The sequence below is a fragment of the Nasonia vitripennis genome, chromosome 4, assembly GCF_009193385.2.
Source record: "Nasonia vitripennis strain AsymCx chromosome 4, Nvit_psr_1.1, whole genome shotgun sequence".
Taxonomy (NCBI): domain Eukaryota; kingdom Metazoa; phylum Arthropoda; class Insecta; order Hymenoptera; family Pteromalidae; genus Nasonia; species Nasonia vitripennis.
This window is the reverse complement of record NC_045760.1, coordinates 5,832,937-5,851,604: the sequence shown is the minus strand read 5'-3', so window position 1 is coordinate 5,851,604 and position 18,668 is coordinate 5,832,937. Positions and strand designations below refer to the sequence as shown.

General features: G+C 47.0%; 1 protein-coding gene across 1 annotated transcript; it reads left to right on the top strand.

Annotated features, from left to right (window-relative positions):
• Window positions 1–14,794: 14,794 nt before the first annotated feature.
• On the top strand, window positions 14,795–18,384 carry LOC100120081 (putative uncharacterized protein DDB_G0277255). The gene is made up of 4 exons (XM_001603708.5): window positions 14,795–15,024; window positions 15,470–16,366; window positions 17,091–17,673; window positions 17,766–18,384. The coding sequence occupies exons 2-4, from the start codon at window positions 15,796–15,798 to the stop codon at window positions 18,181–18,183; spliced, it is 1,572 nt and encodes a 523-aa protein (XP_001603758.2). The 5' UTR covers window positions 14,795–15,024; window positions 15,470–15,795; the 3' UTR covers window positions 18,184–18,384.
• The last annotated feature ends 284 nt before the right edge of the window (window positions 18,385–18,668 follow it).

The window sequence follows — 18,668 nt, the reverse complement described above, 5'->3', positions numbered from 1 at the left end:
AAAATTCCCGAGAGGGATAGTTTAATATACGAAATCTCGCGGTTCTCTCTAATGACACGACTCTCGGCTCTCGAGAAAGCGCTGAAAAAAGAGCGCAAAAATGTGTGTATACACACGGAGAAAAATATCGCCCGCGGACACGTAAGAGCTCGCGCACAATGTTATCTCGCGACGCGCGCGAGAGGAAAACGACTGGCGCGAGAAGATACGCGCGCGAGAGGCGAACCGGAAGGTGTATGTACCCGAGTGAGCCTATATCTCGCGTTGCTCCTTTTTCAGCATAACCGCGAGAGATCCAAGACTGCTGATGACGACTCGATTTCGAGAACGGCTTTTTTTTTGTAAAAATCGGATTTGAAAAGTTAATAAGAGCTCGTAAAACGCGCAGGCAAGTTTACGGGCAATAAAGCAAATAACTTTTACGCGAGTCGGGGCCAAAAATTCGCTCTAAATCAGTCAAACGTGCGCCGAGAAGCAATTCTCGCGAGCTCGTGAAAAATTCAACTTTTCTTGAAAAGTCCCGCCGATAAAAAGCTCTCTCCTTACTTTTCTATTTTTGCGCGACTGCTGTACCCGCCTCTCCTTTCTCGCCGCCGCCGCTGCTGCTGGGAAATCGACGAAATTGTCGGAAGCAGGAAGGAGGCAAGGAGGGAAAAAAGGAGGGGAGCAGCAGCGGCAGCAGCAGCGGTAGCTACCCCAAACTATCATCAATCATCAAGAAGCGAGACAATCGAATACTGTGCCCAACCGGAGAACAGCTGTCGCTCTCCGTTGCGCTATGTACCTATGTATACGCATGAGCTCGCTGGCTTATGTGCGAGCGTGTGGCTCACAAAAAACCAGACGATTTTTGAGAGGAGATGCCAGCTCCGTGCATATGTGTAAAGCTGGCCAAGGCCGTGAAATGAATCGGCGAGATTATGATTCGCTGCGGGATTTTCCGACCTATAAATTGTCGGATCACTTCCTCCTAATCGCATTATACCTTTATTCCTGCAACGAAGCTTGAATCCGTGATTCGTGTGCGTTGTAGCTAGTAAATATATACGATTGTTAAAATCTGCAGAAAAAAAAGAAACTGCAGCGATGCATCGCGTTTCTCTGCTCCGCCCATCAAAGCTAGCTCCATATCCAAGAGAAGCAGCGACGGTGACGGCGTTCGTCCATACACATCACCCTATATTACCCTCCTCTGGCCCGCTATATATTCACGTTTCATAAATAACTTTCGTATTACGAAAGAAGAGCGGCGAGAGAGAGAGAGAGAGAGAGAGAGAGAGAGACAGGGAAGGAGAAAAAAATAAAATTTCAATATTACGTCCGATGGCGATATTGCGCGGAGAGAAGAGAGAGAAGCAGAGCAGGACGTGTGATAGATAGACGAACGTTATTGTCTTTATAAAAACATAACCATTTGTTTTGAGAGAACCCCCATATTAAATGCGAGGCCGAGAGTGCGAGAGCTGCTCCTTATTGTGAGAAAAGAAGCAGAAGAGAGTGAGGCTGGCTTGACGGAAGGCGATTTTTCAATTTTGACGTATTCGCCGCTTTGACTCGAGAGGCTATACACTCGAGAGAGAGAGAGAGAGAGAGAGAGCGCCGGCTATACAAATGTGGGTGTATATTGAACTATACCTGGCTCTTGCTTGATGTCCCGTGATTTATTGAATTATTATTTAATATATTCTCGCCCGAGATAATGCCCTTCGGGCTCGGATTTCATTTCACGATGTGTGTACCGAAATAAAAAACGCCAACTTCTTCGAGCGATAAAACGAACGTACGGCGCTCGTGAAAGTCGCGCTTTTCAAAGCAGCAGCGTCAAAACACACCCGACAGCAGTAGCGAATGAGAAAGTTGGATGAGAAATTCAGAGCGCGCGGGAAGGACAGGAATGAAAATATGGAAGCTTCTCTCTCTCTCTCTCTCTCTCTCTCTGCGGCCAGAATTATATTAATAATGCCATACTTTCCTTCCTATCTTTCTCTCGCTCTTCATAGAAGCAGAGCTGGAGAGCCCTCGCGCCGCACCGTTTAATTAAATTTCCGAGAATTTTATATCGCGCGCGCCAGTCGCTCGTTCTTGTCGTTCCCGCGTCAGATCTCCGCGGCGAGCCAATTTCACCTGCCCTCGATTATTAATCATCCGGCAATTATTTAAACTTCTTCTTCTTCGAATTTGGACGGGATTTTTTTGACGAGGATCGGCGCTTGTTATGAAAATTATACGGTGAAAAATGTCGTTGGAAACGGTGTTAATAGAGGAGTGCGAATATTTTCGGTTGGTAAATTTTCTCATCGATTCGGGCGGAAAACTAGAAGTCGGTAAGGTAGGCTGCTCGCTCGGAAAATCCGTTTTACCTGAGGCGGTGCGCGCTCGGCTTAGTTCGGACTGTCGGGCGACAGAGAGCGCTGTGAAATTCGTTTCGGAGGTTTCGGTGCGATGTGCATTATATTGATACGAGGGGTTGATTGTTGATAAAGTTACAAATTTCGAAATATTTATGGAAGACTTGTTTTTCACGAACCATGACACGCTCAACTATACTTACACGTCTACTACATCGAAAAGTCAGTTTCATCATACGACCCGACTACTATACAGTATGTACATATAATTACCTTGAATAGCGTACAGACACATCAATCGACAATTATTTAAATAATCATATCTCCGCAAACAGCCAACAACTGTTTCTATATACTCCGCGCATCGCTTCCGTCCACAAATGCATAGTGTTGAATCGCTGAAAAAGCAAGCCTATATCCACACGCAAACGGAAACAAAGCACCGAGATCATATACAATTTAACTCCCTCTGCATCGGGCGTATAACTACACACCGTCGATTTCCGGCCTGACGTAACTTTACTAAACCTAATTACCTACACACTGCACATACACAATAATATTCCGCGCTTCGCGTCCCACTACTCCAAGACCAAACGGAATTTTCCTGCTTCTGTACAACAACTATATTTACTCGATAGGCACAATACTGTACAGGATACGATGGGAAAACCCGAAAGATACATCGATTCTTCCGCTCCGGAATCCAAGTTTTTCAACTGGCGCGCGCGAACGCTTGGGCTTACAGAGGACCAGCCGCCTCGGGGCCACTTATTTATGCATCTCGTCGTCGAGGAAGAGCCGCGCGCGAGGGATATGATACGCGCGGCCGGGGCTTTTCCGATCGATCTGTGCGCCACGTGCTGAAGTGAGTGACGTGCAAAAAATATATTCCGCCTCGGAGCGTACGTAGAGCGACGCGTGCGTATGTGTGTGTACGGGGAGAGCTTGAATGTGGGTGTACGTATTCGAGCTTTCATCCAGCGCTTATTTTATTCCCTGCTTGTTTCCGTGAAAGCAGACCTGGGCTGTTGTCTACTACTACCGCGCGGCTTTGTACGAAAGCACTTCCTGACGTAATAATTCTGCATTAATGCCTGTGCGTATACGAAGCGATGTGCGGCAGTGTTTACTATTTTATTTATTAACAGCGATATGCAAACGAAACTTCTTACTTGAAGAGCGACGTATTCAATAACGCCCTCGCGAATAATTTCATCAGCGAAATGTATAACCCTACCCCCAAAGCGCCCATATATTTTATTCAGCTATACGCGCGCGCGCGCGCGCGAGGATTATTTAGCGATTGCGGAATAATGAGCTTTCGATATCCTTATAAATATTTATGCCCTTGACGGGTCGATACACCGTCGCACCTTATTCAGCACGTGTCGTTCGAGCGACAAATCAATCGACTGTCAGAATTTTCATCGTTGCTTTTGAAAACCGTAACTAACTTTTTTCGACCGACTCGTATAAGTACACGGAGAGAAATGTATCACGAAAAATCACTATACTGTATACTAAACGGGGAACGAACTCGGACCTATGCAGAAAATTTAGTATGTTTGTGTGAAAATTTACTATACATTTATCAAAAATTGCTATACTAGTATAGTAAAAATTGCAATTCAGCAACAGAAATTCGCCTGTTCACTTACTGCCGCTAGGGGGTGTCTCGTAAACTCCACTAGCAAGTGATGAAAAACTGTTCGGTTAGTATATAAGGAACTTCCAGATCGGAACATTATATATAAATATAAATGCGATTAATCTAGCGATGTGTTGTTAGGTTGCGACATGTGAAATGTGTTATCATATAAGAAGTTCTATGCGATGCGACTTTCGTTCTTAAACTGCGAGATTGAATGTGACAAATAAATAATGAAATTTCTCCCCTCCAACACGCTACAAACATATATAAAAGAAGAAACATTAACAGACGACAAAATGAAAGGGACAAAAATATATTTTTAAAAAGATTTAGTATCCACAAAATTGGGTATGCGGCATAGTAAAAATTGCTATGTAGTATGCTAAAATTTACTACAAGTCGAGTTTGTGACTCTTTTCTATATTGGTATAGTAATTTTTGATGAAAATTGTAGGAATATTTAGTGATACATTTCTCTCCGTGATATACATACAAATCGATCCGGACAAAGCCACAGAATTCGAGTTCACTTTTCCTAGCGCGCACCTTTTTCACCGCTATACTGCTTATCGGTTCCTCCCTCTTTTTCCCCGTCCTTCTGCGCGAACAAATAGGATTTGGAGACGCGACGCTTTTTACCAGGGTATATAGCTAGGCCCTGCAGTCTTGGCGGTAGAGACGCTGTACAAGGTAGTGACACATTGCTCGAGATTGATACGTCGTCGATCACGAGCGTAGGTGTACGTACGTGTGAGTATACGGATACACACGAGGACGTAGACGGATCTCGGATAGTCACGTGGCTGACATCAGGAAAAGAGAGCCGCGCGCGGCCTTAGCCGGCTGTCACCCTATCTGCGTTTCCTGTTTTTATCCCGGCCGCGCGTTCTTCGCTTTTTCGCCGCGCGTTGAGGAAACTGATGCTTTTTCCATTTTATATCTTATACACTGTGTACAGAACTCGCTAAGGAAATTCTAATGCGTAGATGCAAGCGAAATGCAAGTATATGAGCGTCCGGCCGAGCGACACCTTCCTTATATTATGTACCCCCCACCCCCGAGTATATTAGCCCTCATTGAAGCGGTAGAGGGAAAAGAGAGCGCGCCGCACGTTTCCAGCCATCTTTGAATGATGTATGGCGTTGGTTAGGAGGTCGACTCGACTACTGCGGCCATCGCTCAGACTGTACTTACCGGCGTCGCCGCCGCCGCCGACGTCGAGACGACGTCGCGCTACTTTGGCCTGTCTGCTCTGTCTCTTCAGCGCCTGATGCCGTCGCCGCCGTCGTCCTCTCCCCCCTCTCTCTCTCTCTCTCTCTCTCTTTCTCTGTGTACCGTATATAGAGGGGCTGTCTATATACCTACGCGGCCGCTCGAACTTGCGAAATTACTTTTACGCCGGCGCTTTCACGCGCCGCCGAGACACGGGATTCTAATTCCGTAATGCCAAAGTTTCACCGCTCTGCGGGGAAAAGAGGGGCAGAGAGCTGCCGCGCTGGATTTTATTGCAATGTAGAGAGAGAAAGACGGGATCATTGCATTATTCATACACTTTGACATGTGTTTCGGACTATTTTAATCGTTTACGCGCAAAGTTTTTGCGCCTGATGAAGCTCGCGGCTTTTATTGAATTATGCTAATTTTCCAGAGCGCCGCAGACGGCGCTGACGATTGCTATGTTTCTATAAAACGAACGAATGTACGAGATGATCGAAGCTGCCGAAGCTTTTAACTCGTTAAGACCAAAGGAAAACAAGCCGCTGCCGTTAAATGTATCAATCACCCACGAGCCTCGTGACTACACACACACACACACACAGTCTGTCGGCGTCCGTAATCGTTGCCTTATAGCTTCATGACAAACGCTCTCTCGACTCCTCGAGAAAAAAATCAGATTTCGCGACGATAGAAAAATTACACCCATATCGCAGAAAAAAAACCGCACAACACGCGAGACGCCATCAGGGACAGATAAAGATAACGCTGAGTCTGCGAACGTATCATTTGCCGTAATTAGCTTCACATAGGCTACTCTACGGAGCAAAGAGTGCAACGTCGCTATCGGTATAATCAGCGCTAATTGCGGTATACGTCATTTTGCCCCCGAAACATGCGTAGAGAGAAAAATCCGAGACACGCGCACATCCCGTGTAAACGTTGTATATGTGTGTCGTTGTCGTCGCCGAAGTCTATTATAAACGCTGGCGCGCAGATCGGGATCGCTATACATTGGAAAGTCAGACGTCGAGGACGAAAGAGCTGCAGAAGATAGCAAATCATTCCTCGGCGACGTTCGGCAGGTTCGCACGGCGAGTCTTCGCTTATCGTGTGTTTTAATGACTGTATGTCTATGCTACGCTAGATGGGGTGGGTAATTGGCAATTGGCGAGGACGACGAGGCGGCTGACTTATACAGTCGTGTCGTGCATCGGAAAAACTGGAGACTTAATGCTTTTGGGGCGGTCTGCCTCTGTAGATATAACTCTTTAATGCTGTGTTATATTGTACACATTAGCCGAGCTATCGACGAGTCTATCTTTCTTTAAATTGTAACACTTTCGAATCGTTAGAGAACGCGGTGAAAAAAAACACGGAGTAAATTAAAAATATAGAAAATATACATCCTCCCCGAAAAAGAAAATCCATTGATAACAACAAAAAGCTGTCGGGCGGCTCGCGAATAATAGAAAAATAAAAAGGCCCGCAGAGATATACCCTGCGCGCACACACACACACATTACTTCCAGTCGATTGACAAAGACAGAGCGCAGTTCGCGCAGTTCGCACACATAGAGAGCGAGTCGAGGCCGAAAAAGAGAGTCTCGCTCTCGCGCACGGCGCTGGCAGTAGCGTTTCCATATGACGGCCTGTCAATGACAGAGGCCCGCAATCAATAACCGCATCGCGCTTATACACGTATTGCTTCGCACCCCTCGCGCGCGCAGCCCTTTCCCCTCCCCCCTCCCATCTCTCGCCTCTCTGCAACTGTCGCATTTAATATGCGCGCACTCGCGGGCGGGTATGACGGCGCTGTCTTCATTTTGAATCAGTCTGGTCCCTCTCTCTCTCTCTCTCTAATAAAATTTAGAGTCGATTTGTTATAAGCGTTCGATAGCACCGAGCGCTTTATAAAGAGCGGATTCCGAATATAATGAAGCGGCATTCTTGTGTACGCGGAGCGCGGGCTTTTCAAAATGGAGCTCGACGCGAGTGGCGCGGCTGCTCTCTTTGCTATATACGTATAGATCAGTGGCGACCCGCTTTTGTATAATATAATCTGGAAGTTTGACAGCGTCGAGAGAGAGAGAGAGAGAGAGAGAGAGAGAGAGAGAGAGAGAGAGAGAGGCTGAAGGAGACGACGACAGGCGAGAGAGAGAGAGAGAGAGAGAGAGAGAGGAGGGGGTCGTGGGGGGACAAGAGGATTGGTGCGCCGGAATACGGGGAGATAGTAGGCACTAAGCGGCGCAGGGACGACGAGTCTGCGATTTGCGAGGGTGATGCCTCTCGGCGGGAGAGTCTCGCGCTGACGCCGATATTTAGATGGAGAGAAACAGACATTATGCTCTTCCGAGGAGCTTGAACTTTTCAATGCCGCACTCTTTCAACGAGTCAAGCATTTTCCGTGCTTATATTTATAAAAGCCGAAATTTTTAATTTCACGCGAAACGACCATTTTAACAGGCATTTATCTCGCCTTATTCCAATTTCTCTGTCTCTTTCTCCGCACATGCATACAAAGCAAAGGAAAGGTCCCGGCGAGCGTCCGGGGGAGGGTTAACCAAAAGTGGGTGGCAAATTCGGGGGGTCGCCGCTGCAGGCACTAGGGGAAGAGAGAGCGCCGAGCCAACCCCTGCACCGATGACTCGAAAGCTCCTCGCCCGCTCGCGCGACGCGCTATCCCGGAGATAAGATCGCGGAGCGGCCTCCGCAGTCAGGAAATGAAAATCGCGCCGCGGCACTGTTTAATTTAGATAAAAGCATATGTTACACGCCGACGTCGACGCGAGTTTGCCCGCGCCTGTGTAACGGGGGCTATATACCTGCGACAAAGCGAGTTTGTTTAGTCACCGCGTACGCAGCAAGCTTGTTTTGATTTTCGCTGCGTGGCTATGGGAATTACGCTCGATCGATTTCGAGGGTGAAAGGCTTCGATGTAGATTCGAAGCTTTTAATACGATTTTAATGGTAGGTGCGCGTGAATATGCGGCGCTATAAATTTGTCGAGCCGCGAACGACTCGGCTTATTGTCCACGTAATTATACGTACTGTAGAAGTTATAAGAAGTACTACATGTTTTGTAACAGCTTCGTATGCAAGGTCTATTTTGATTCTAATATTGAGTTCATGCGACAATTCACGATGCCCTGGCACGAAAGAATGATGTTGTCTCTTTAACGGCTTCACAGTTCTACAACAATCGTGGCAGCCCATGTGCACACGCGCGATGCGTGATGCCATGCCTGATATCTGCAAACCTGTTTCTTGTTTGATCGGCGTGTATACTTTACTGAAGATAGGCTAGATTCAGCGCATACAATACAAGTATATAATCACTCAAGACGCTGCGTAGTTCGGGAGGCTTTCCACCAACTGACCGTTAGGCTCGTGGCGGGCCCTGTCTGCGGGAGAGCTTCCCATTTCTTCCGCTCTGTGCGCATGCTCGCCCGCGGGATTCTTCTGCAGGGAAAAATACGCAGTACACACGCTCTCTCTCTCTTTCTCACTCACTCACTCTAGTATCGCTTGCCACACCGACGTCTATGCCCACTATACTCTCATAGTGCTCTAATTGCACACCCTTTCACTCCTTTATCAATGTGCGTAAAACCAAAAATGTCACTAGAAACATTCTAGGATAAACATACCAATAAATAGTTTTGCCTATGTAATATACTACACAAATAATATGTAATGAGCGTTTACGTTTTCCGAGTTTTTTCAGATACCCCTATCTGAATTTCTCATCGCCAGAGTTTTTCAGTTACAACTATCTGAATTTCTCTTTCAGATACCAGATAAAAACTGAATTTTCAGATACAAATTCTGTCTGAATTTTTAGACAATTTCTAACAGCGTGGTCAGTGTCTCTGGGGCCGATGAGATCGAAAGAATACAGGATTCTTGTCGATATTTGGCGGAACTGGCTCGAGAGTTGTCGCGACAATAACAATAAAACCGTAGCGCATAACCTCCTGTTGGGCCGCGGTGCTCCGGCGCGGAATAAACATGTTATTTCGTGGTCTGCCGTCTCGAGCGCGAAGAACGACTTTGATCTTAATTTCAAAGAATGTTCGGATCAAGCTCTGTATTGACGATTTGGTAGTAACGAGAGTTTCTTTGTTTTTCGGCGTTGGGGACGAAGCCCTGGACGCGTTTGATCGGGAGCTGATGTATTTTGATCGGATCAATAAAGTCTTTATCAAAATATAAATCACGACGAGTCTTCCTTTACACATGCAGTGTGTGATATTTTTACACAGCTGTATATAAAAGCCGAAATTTCCCAGAGAATAATATATTTAAACCAATAAGAGCACGATTAACAAGTAAAGCCTCGGGGAGTAAAGCCCGCGCGGAGGACATTTATCGAATGCCGAGAGTCTGAAAGATTTGCACGAGCCGATAGAAAACGCAGAGAAAGAGAGCAAGCGCAAAGCCACGGAGAGCGCGCGCACTTTTATACTCGCGGGAGTTTAAAGTTTCGGAAGTTATTTTGACTTTCGCCGCGACTGAAATGCCAGGAGTCGCGTCACGCGAGCCCCTCCACCCCTCGAGGCTTGACGTTTGCGCGTCATCCCCTTATACTCGGCTCTCTATCTGCTCTCCTCCTCTCTACGGCGGCAAAAAAGTTCGCAATCTTATAATAGAAGTTCGCTGAATACAAAATCAGCGAAGACCCTCGCGCAACTTGTATATATACCGTGTAACGGAACGTTCGTAAATAGGAAAAGGGGCAGTGCTTCGCTTTCACCGTGCGGGTATGGGTACACACGGGAGGACGCGTGACTGTTGCTTCCGTAATGACATAATGACGATTGGCATTACGAGAATGCCTCGCGATGATGCGTCGTCCTTTTGTTTCGCGTAGGGGAGATAGTGCAGTTTTGCCCCCGAGACCGGCTACCGTCTGGAGAGAGAGAGAGAGAGCAAACGCCGCGTCATAAATTTTGCGGCTGTCTGTGCACGTAATTAGCGTATTAGCTTAAAGCGAGAGTATCGGTTACAGAATAACAGCCGTCATTGCAGGAGGTAGTGTATATAGAGCTGTTTGCTTGGCATACGTGATTTTCAAGTGAGCTGCATGGAGTATCGCTGCGTGTACAAATATGTGAAAGTTTTCAGGAGGATATTTTCTGGGGAGCTTATTGGAATATAAAGTTTCTCTCGATCATAAAACCTGCGCGCGTTATTACAAATGATTTTTAAAATATGTGCGAATCTACGCGCGCTTGTACAATTACAACGAGTTAACTACGTGCACCATTAACAGTGTCAAATGAACGTCGCACCTCCTTGCGAACGAATTCATTAACACATCAAACGATATTTAAATAGTATACACATTATAGTATACTGGCTGGTTAATTGAGTGCTGGTCTGTTAATTGAGCGACACCTTCGAAGAGTGCCATATTACGATACGCCCAGTTGTATAATTGTAATATAACAAGCAACCGTTCGGCACATAATTTTGCATAAATACGTAACAGCTCATTTACTTTTCTTCGATTAAACGCACTGCGCTATCGTTAAAAAAAAATACTCACTTTGCTAACGAAGCCTTGCAAGTGCCTCAATCCCATCAAGAAGCAATAGCATCGCAGCATCCGAACCCTCCGCAAATCGTGCGAAAAGACGCGACAGCCGAAATAACATCTGATTTACAATGTCACGGCGCTGCACCTGATGACGTCGCGACGCTGCACTTCACTGCACACGACGAGAGATCTTCTCTTAATTTACAGTGGGTGGTATACGCGGGATCTCTCGATAAGGGAAGGTATATAGGTAGAAGGCCGGGTATTCCCGGGGAAATTCGGACCGACCATCGGAGACTGCACGTCGAGACGTCGCCAAACTTATACGGCCTTACCTACTCTAAGCTGTCGCAGTGCAGGATCGGATGAAGATGTAATCCGCGATACAACTTGAGAGATGGCGACTGTCCCCTGCGTCGGCGATCGGGGATGGCCGATGTGCCGAGGACCTGGCTTCGGTTGAGGGCCGAGCAATCGCCGATTTTTTTATTGCCGCCGACGAGTGGATTGGAGTTTTCTTTTATACGGTGACTGGCACCGAGCGTGTGATTTATGAATCGCATTCGCTTGGTGCGTGTTACCAATGATGAGAAGATTATTTGAAATTTTTTAAAATTAATAAAAACACGATAAAAAACGCACAATTCTAAAAATGGTTCCGAGCACTTATCAGTGAAAAAAAACGCATTAGGACAGACGAAAAAAACACGCTATATCGGGCTCATCGATGACTATCGAGGCGTACTATTAGCGTTTCGTCAAAAACACATAACACACACGCTCGATCGACGGGATAATGCCAACGCGTACCGTCCGAGAAATTTGCGTAACGATCCCAATAATGTATACATAATCTCGAGTGAAAATCGAAGGGCTCATTTACAAGCACGCGCGCATTGCCGATTCGTCATAGCAGCGATGCCGCGGCGATACATACACATATTAGTCGTCGTCGCCGTCGTCGAGTCGAACGACGCACTAATGTCTGATATATCGTATCAAAACGAGTTTGCGATTTTTATGGGGTTCCAAGCGTACATGGAGCCGAAAACTCTCGCCGGCCACTTAACTTCGAAATTAGCCTGCTCATTAGCTGCTGTTACGCATAAAAACGTACACTCGTTAAATGAAAGCCAAGCGACTCTGCGTATGACTGTGCGCGTGTATACTTTAACGCTGGCTCACTCTCGAGCTCTCCTGAGCTGTGCGCGTAGAGACAATCGACGTGCGTATATGCGTTTTTCTAATGACATCCTCAGAAGCTATGAAGCTATATATACGAGGTAAAACGACGATGGCCGTAATAGCTTTCCAGATAACGCGATCTTCTTTATATTTTCCGCCTTTTCGTTTGTTGTTTAACAATAGCTATCGATTCCAATTCCGATCGAAGCGATAATCGAGACACCCTTCGGGATTCATCGCGGTGCAATAAAATGCCGACACATAATCGCGCACATCGTCGATCCACCTGTGCGCGGTCAATCCATTACGTGGCAGTCACCCTCTCCGTATATAGTTCGTAGCCCCATTCAACGCGCGGCGGTCATCGAGAGAATAAAACGTCACCGCCTCCGAAAATCAAACCGCACTCAATCCTCGCGACCGACCCCTGTTCCGCAAATCATCGAGCCCTGCGCGCCCACTCCAGATCCCGCACCTTATCGAAACAGCACAAAGATTTCAAGGTCGGGGGTGTCGCATCCCCCGCGCGTTGTCATCGTTATCTGCGTTTATCCCTCACCCCTTCTCTCTCTCTCTCTCTCTCTCTCTCTCTCTCTCTCTCTCTCTCTCACATTGGCCCTCTAACCTCGCGCGCCGCAGCGCTGTCTTGTCGCGGGGCTGTCGGCGGTGCGTATAGCTCAACCCAAGCTAACCGGGGGTCGTCCTCGTCGTAGTCGGTGGCTGCTTGCGCAACGGATGATATATTATCGGAGGCTGTTTGCACTTTGACAACATCGCGCTCGCTCGCTCGCGGGGCATAAAAACGCTGACTCATTTAAAGCGGCCCCCGGGATTGCGTTCCATCTATCTGTCTCGCTCTTTATCTCGCTTCCTCTCTCTCTCTCTCTCTCTCTCTCTCTCTCTCTTCGCGGAGCTTGCAAGCGCACGCGTATATAGCTACGCGGCTGTATATCTATGTATATACATAAGACAGGCAGAGCTCGCGCTTCGTTTTTTCTCGAAGCGAGCGAGCCTCGTGACTCTCTTTTCTTCCGCGCCAACGGCGAGCGGACTCATCCTCTCGGGCCGCAAGCTCTCCTTCTCTCTCTTTCTCCGTTTCTTCTTCTTTTTGCGGCTTTCTTCGTCGGCTTTTTCCTCTCTTTCTCTCTCGAGCTTCCATCGGCCTCTACGCCCCGCTCGCTTGGACTTTTTCCGGAGACCCTACTCCTTCGGTTCTAGCTCTATATCTCTCCGGTCGAGATTCAACGCAGCCCCTTCGACTTTTCTCTCGCTCCCGCTTATAATTGCGATTCTTCCTATAATTTTTATTAAGACTAATTAATTGCAATGGCTTGTATAATTCAGTTCGGTAACTGCGCGTTATTTGCTCGGTCGGCAGCCGCGCGCAAGATAAATTAGTAGACGGGCCCGCGCTCTCTCGAGTTTATTTTTTTTTTGTCTTCTTCTTTTACTTCTTCTTCGCGAGGAAAGTCGGCGGTGTCACCGCGCTGGAATGCTTTTGAATAATCGTTGTTGCTTAACAATTTTAAGTGGTTTCCGCGCACTGCGCGGTTAAACTCCAAAAAAGAATTATACGCATACGCCGTATATCAATCAGTTCCGTTGCCCATATAATCCAGAGAAATCCGTTACCCTTCCGAGAACCAGCTCGATTTTTTGTCAAAGCAACCGGCACAGTGTATATATCAAGCTTAATCATACAGCATCATGCCCCGGCGCTATTTTTCTCGCGTTCGCGCTTCCACGTACATATACAGCCTCGAACCCCCTCTCGACGTTCGCTCTATATAGTAGTAGATCCAAGCCGAGAGCGGAAACGGGATCACGAACAAAAAGTTGATTACTGGAAAAGAATTAGCGGAAGAAATGCGAAACACACACTTGCGCTCGCAACCGAGTGTATCTTGGCTCGCCGATCTTCTCGGAATTTTTTTTTCTTGTTCGCATGAGTGTATCGAGCAGTCGATCGAGAGATGAACTGTAATGCAATAATTTATCCATAGTACACGATAAAAATCACCATCAACCGTAAAACTCGCAGCTCGTCAAGAAAAACTCCGTATGAGCGTATACGCAGACTCGAGCGGCGCGTCTCGGAAAAAAGAGTGACAAATAGAGAAAATGCAATAAGAGCGCGAGAAAAAGTCCCGGGGACGGAAAAACAGACATAAAACTGCAGGCGAAAGAAAAATAGGCACGTCGCTATAAGAACGAGAAAATATACGAGCTATATGTAAGCGAACATATATATATATATATATATATATATATATATATATATATATAAGTGCGAGAGCTACGGCCAAGAAACGTCCTGACAGGATGACGCCGATCAATCTCCCAAGCGCGCGGATCCCGCGCGCGAGAACTCATCTAACCGTCGCTTTTTCCCTCTTATCCTCCTCCTCCCTCTTCTTTCTTTCTTCTTCTTCTCTTCTCTTCTCTTCTCGCCACGTCTCGTCACCCCCGCGGGCAGCGATTGGATTGACAGTCGCGCATCGTCCTCTGGCTTTTTGCCCCGCGGACACTGTACCCTACTCTTTTTTCCCTTTCGCAATCGGCCCTCGGCTATATGCTCCTCTCTCATACACACACGCCAAGGAAAATCCAACGCTTCCTCTTTTTTACTCGTCTTCTTTCAAAATAGTTCGACGCGGCTTATCGGCGCGCGTTGCGAAGTCGATCTTTCCTCAAACGTACGGCTGTGGACTGTGACACGCTGTCAATGTGTATATCGAAACGATGGAATAAGCCCTCGGGCGACACGTCACGATACGGAAGATTGTGAGGGGGGGGGGGGTCTTGAGACAATCGAACGTTTCGGGAGGTGGAATAGATGCCACCGCGCGGCTTTGTCTGTATAAGCCGATGCATAGGTGAAAGCGGAATGCGGAGAGCTGCGGTTTTCGGAAACGACTCCGCGGGCTTAGTTGTCGTCGAATTTTCGAACTTGGAGCAGTCGCGCGATGTGTTTGTAAGCAGAGTTGTGAGCGAGGATAAGTTGGAGGAGTTTTAGTTTCGGAGCTGAGGGCACGTGGCTCGGGAAGTTGTCGGAGCTGTTTGTGCCGCGAGTGAGAGAGGTGAGTAATGTGCGAGTTTTTTAATTTTACGCTAAGACTCGAGTTATTCATAAAATCGGTATCGCAGCTGTCCCAATTTGTCCGAGAAATCAAGCATCATTCATAAAATTATTCATCTTCGAACAAGCAACAGAAAGTAAACAAACGCCCGTACAATCGAAATTATTTATATCATTGGATCAGCTGCAGAACGTAAACAAACGCCTATACCTCTACAGCACGCGTCGGCTCGCTTACACTCATTAGGCCCGGCGCCAATAGCAGCCGATTCCTCTCTCTGAAACTAATGACGCGCAAGATTTACAGTGTCCCATAAAAATGTTCACACCACCAACTCTCCCCGTCTACGGGAAAAGACAAGAAACAGCATCATACAAACATGCCCCTAGCCGAGTAGGCCGCATCTATCCGCATAATCGTAAATCCTCTGCGGGACAATTTTCAGGCGAATCCGAGTGTCCAATCCAGTCTAGACTCGGTCATCCTGCTCACTCCCAGCGAGCGCACACGAGCCATCCCCGGCCGGCGCCATCCACCTGCTGTCGTATACCGATCCCCATCGTCGTTGCGTCGGACAGTCGCCGCACACGCCGCTTTCCAGGGAGGGGGGAGACACAGACATCTCGACGCCGGCTTACCTACAGGTAAATCCCAGAGTTTGGCTCGTTTGCGGATTCGGGCCCAAAGGCGGTCCCTTTGCCGGTTATCAGCCGATCGGCCGATCCCTATTGGCCGACTGGCCCTACAAATTTGCTGCGCTTGCACTGCGAAATGTCAGTTGAGGAGCAAACGAGCAGTCTAGCACAGCCACTCGTGGTAACCACAAGTTCGTCACGTGCCAACGAAAACAGCAGTAGTGCGTCAACTGAACTCGATCCAGCGCCTGGGCAAAGCAGCAGTTGTGAGACGGATTCCCAAGAAGAGAAGAAGATGACTCTTGGAAAGCTAAGCCAACACGCGGTTGCCGTTCACCAGGAGCAGATTAGGAAGGCCGCCTTCGAGGACAACGTCTACCCGATGTCGCCGTCGAGCGTAGACTCGGCCAACTCGGTGTCGAGCTGGCCCGGGTATAACGATCTTGGAACTGCTACGCTAATGCTGCAGCAGCAGAGACAACAACAGCAGCAGCAGCAGCAGCAGCTGATGCAACAGCAACATCAGCAGCAGTACTGGAAAGTCGAGGAGGAAATTAAAAGGATGACTTACGAGCATCAGCAGCAGCAGGCTCCCGTTACTATACCGCAAAGGACTTACGTGAGGGATTCCGACGAGGAACCACCGCTGAAGAAGCAACGCGTTATTGCTGTACGCACCGATACTTCGCCTCTGCCCACTGCTCAAGGTAAGATTTTTATAAATTTTTTTTCACTATTTTCAATATTCTCGAGAACAGATAAAACGGCTGCATTCGTGTCAAGCTTATAGAATCTGAGAATAATAGAAATACACAGACTTGTGCGTCAAAAGATGCCCTGAGGCAAACGTACATTAGAGGCCACACGGAGTTCGAATTCCCGGAGAGCGGGGAGAGTGATATCACGAGCAGTGTCACAACAGCCCGCATCACTATACTGGCCAGTCTTGCAGGACAAAAGATTTCGACATTCCTGAATTCCCCGAAAAGTTCGCTCTCTTATCTCTTTACTCTACTCGCCTTCCAAACATATTTTTTATAAAATTTCGATCTCGGAAAAAATCCGGAAAATAAATCCGGCCTTTTTCCAATTTCGCGGCTTTCCACTCCCCCGCGCGAGAGAGATTACGTTTAAGTAATCGTTTTGCTTGTAAATTCAGGGCGAATCGTTTAATCCGGCGTATCAGTAGCGCGGCACTCGGGGCTTTGAGCCTCGCAGCGGGAACAGAAGCCTCCTCCTGGGATAGCAAGTCTCCCGCTGTGAAATCCTCCGCAAGTTTCGTGCCGCCACCACCGCGACATTAGTGTATATACCTCTCTCGGATTCTCTCACCTTCCTTGAACCATCTGTGCTCTGACGTCTCTGTCGGAAAAAATATTCTCGTTTTTTCATTTTCAATAAGACTGGCTAAATAAATTCCTCTCTTTGCAGTGAGCCAGAGGAAAAGCAGCGGCAAGCGATCCCGCACCGCCTACTCGTCGGTGCAATTGGTCGAGCTGGAAAAGCAGTTCAACCACAACCGTTACCTCTGCCGTCCCCAGCGCATACAGATGGCCGAGAACCTCAAGCTCTCCGAGCGCCAGATCAAGATCTGGTTCCAGAACCGTCGCATGAAGTTCAAGAAGGAGCAAAGTGGACGTGGAAACGGTGCATCTAACAACAATAATAACAACAGCAATAGCAATAATAATATCAACAACAACAACAACAGCAACAACAACAACAATAATAATACCGCATCTAGAACGCCTGAACACCTTAACTCGCCTCTGGAAGGAGCCGATGCTTGCGATCTTCTTCAGGCCAGCAACGCTTCGCCAACGCAGCAGCTTGCACAGCAGCAGCAGCAACAGCAGCCTATTATGAACTGGACGATGCAGCCGAGAGTTGCATCTGTTCCTGAGTATCCTCTGAGCCACCAGGCCAACAGCGAAGCAGTGTCGAGATCTTATGGAAGCTACTTCTTGCCTCAGAGTAGCTCTATGCCGAGCCAGGTCCAATTGCAAGAAACGAGGTAAATATGCGTTTGATATCACTTTTTGAACTTTTTTAAATAAATATGAGAAAATAAAACATCGCTAATCACCGCTTTCACTCGATTTACAGAACCAACTACCCAGAAGCCGATGATACTTTCTTTCCATGCGCCCAGCAAACGAGCTACGCCCCACACACGATCAAACAAGAGGATGAGCTCTTTTCGCAACAGCAGCAACAGTACTGGCAGCCCCAGCAGTGCCAGCCCTGTCCCCAGTACTCGGTGCAGAACTGCAACAACCAGTACAGCCTCGTCGAGCAGACGTCCTCGCAGCCGACCTACTCTATCCAGTCTTCCACGAATACTCAGCAGGATTCGTTTGGATTGAACTCCGTCCTTCCGGAACTCCTGCCTTGGCTCAACCCGGGACCCTACAGTTCTTCGATCGAAACGGCTTCCACAATGTATCGCAACGTGTTCAACGACGAACCGCGCGTTATCGTCGGGGACCTTCCGGAAAGTCAGATTGATCTGACGAATTTGTAAAATTTATACGTTCGCGAATATGACGTAGATCAGAAGTGTTTGGTGAATTGTATACATTGTACAGAATTTTTACATACATTCGTTTTTCTTTTGTATTTTAAGAATATTATTTAGAGTTTATAAATACCAATGTTTGTGTTTGATCGTGTTGAGTCGGCGCTATGCCTTTGTGATGTTCAGCTGAAATTTTATATATATATATATATATATATATATATATATATATATATATATATATATATATATATATATATATATATATATATATATATTATATATATATATATATATATATATAAAATTTAGACAATATTAGTGTAAGTATAAGAGTAAACCGACGCTAGCAAGTTTTAGAATTTACTCTTTTATAAAGTGTAAACCATCGTATTCAACTTTATAATTTAGGAATTTTACAGTTTCGAGATTACGTAGACGATGTAAGTGCCAAAATGAATTAGTTATAGCAGATTTTTATTTTTTGTACA

Excerpts from the sequence above, each read along its gene's own strand:
- LOC100120081 (XM_001603708.5), top strand. The coding sequence starts at position 15,796 with ATGTCAGTTGAGGAGCAAACGAGCAGTCTAGCACAGCCACTCGTGGTA. Across the intron at positions 16,367-17,090 it reads GCCTCTGCCCACTGCTCAAG|TGAGCCAGAGGAAAAGCAGC; the intron begins GTAAGATTTTTA and ends CTCTCTTTGCAG. Across the intron at positions 17,674-17,765 it reads GTCCAATTGCAAGAAACGAG|AACCAACTACCCAGAAGCCG; the intron begins GTAAATATGCGT and ends CTCGATTTACAG.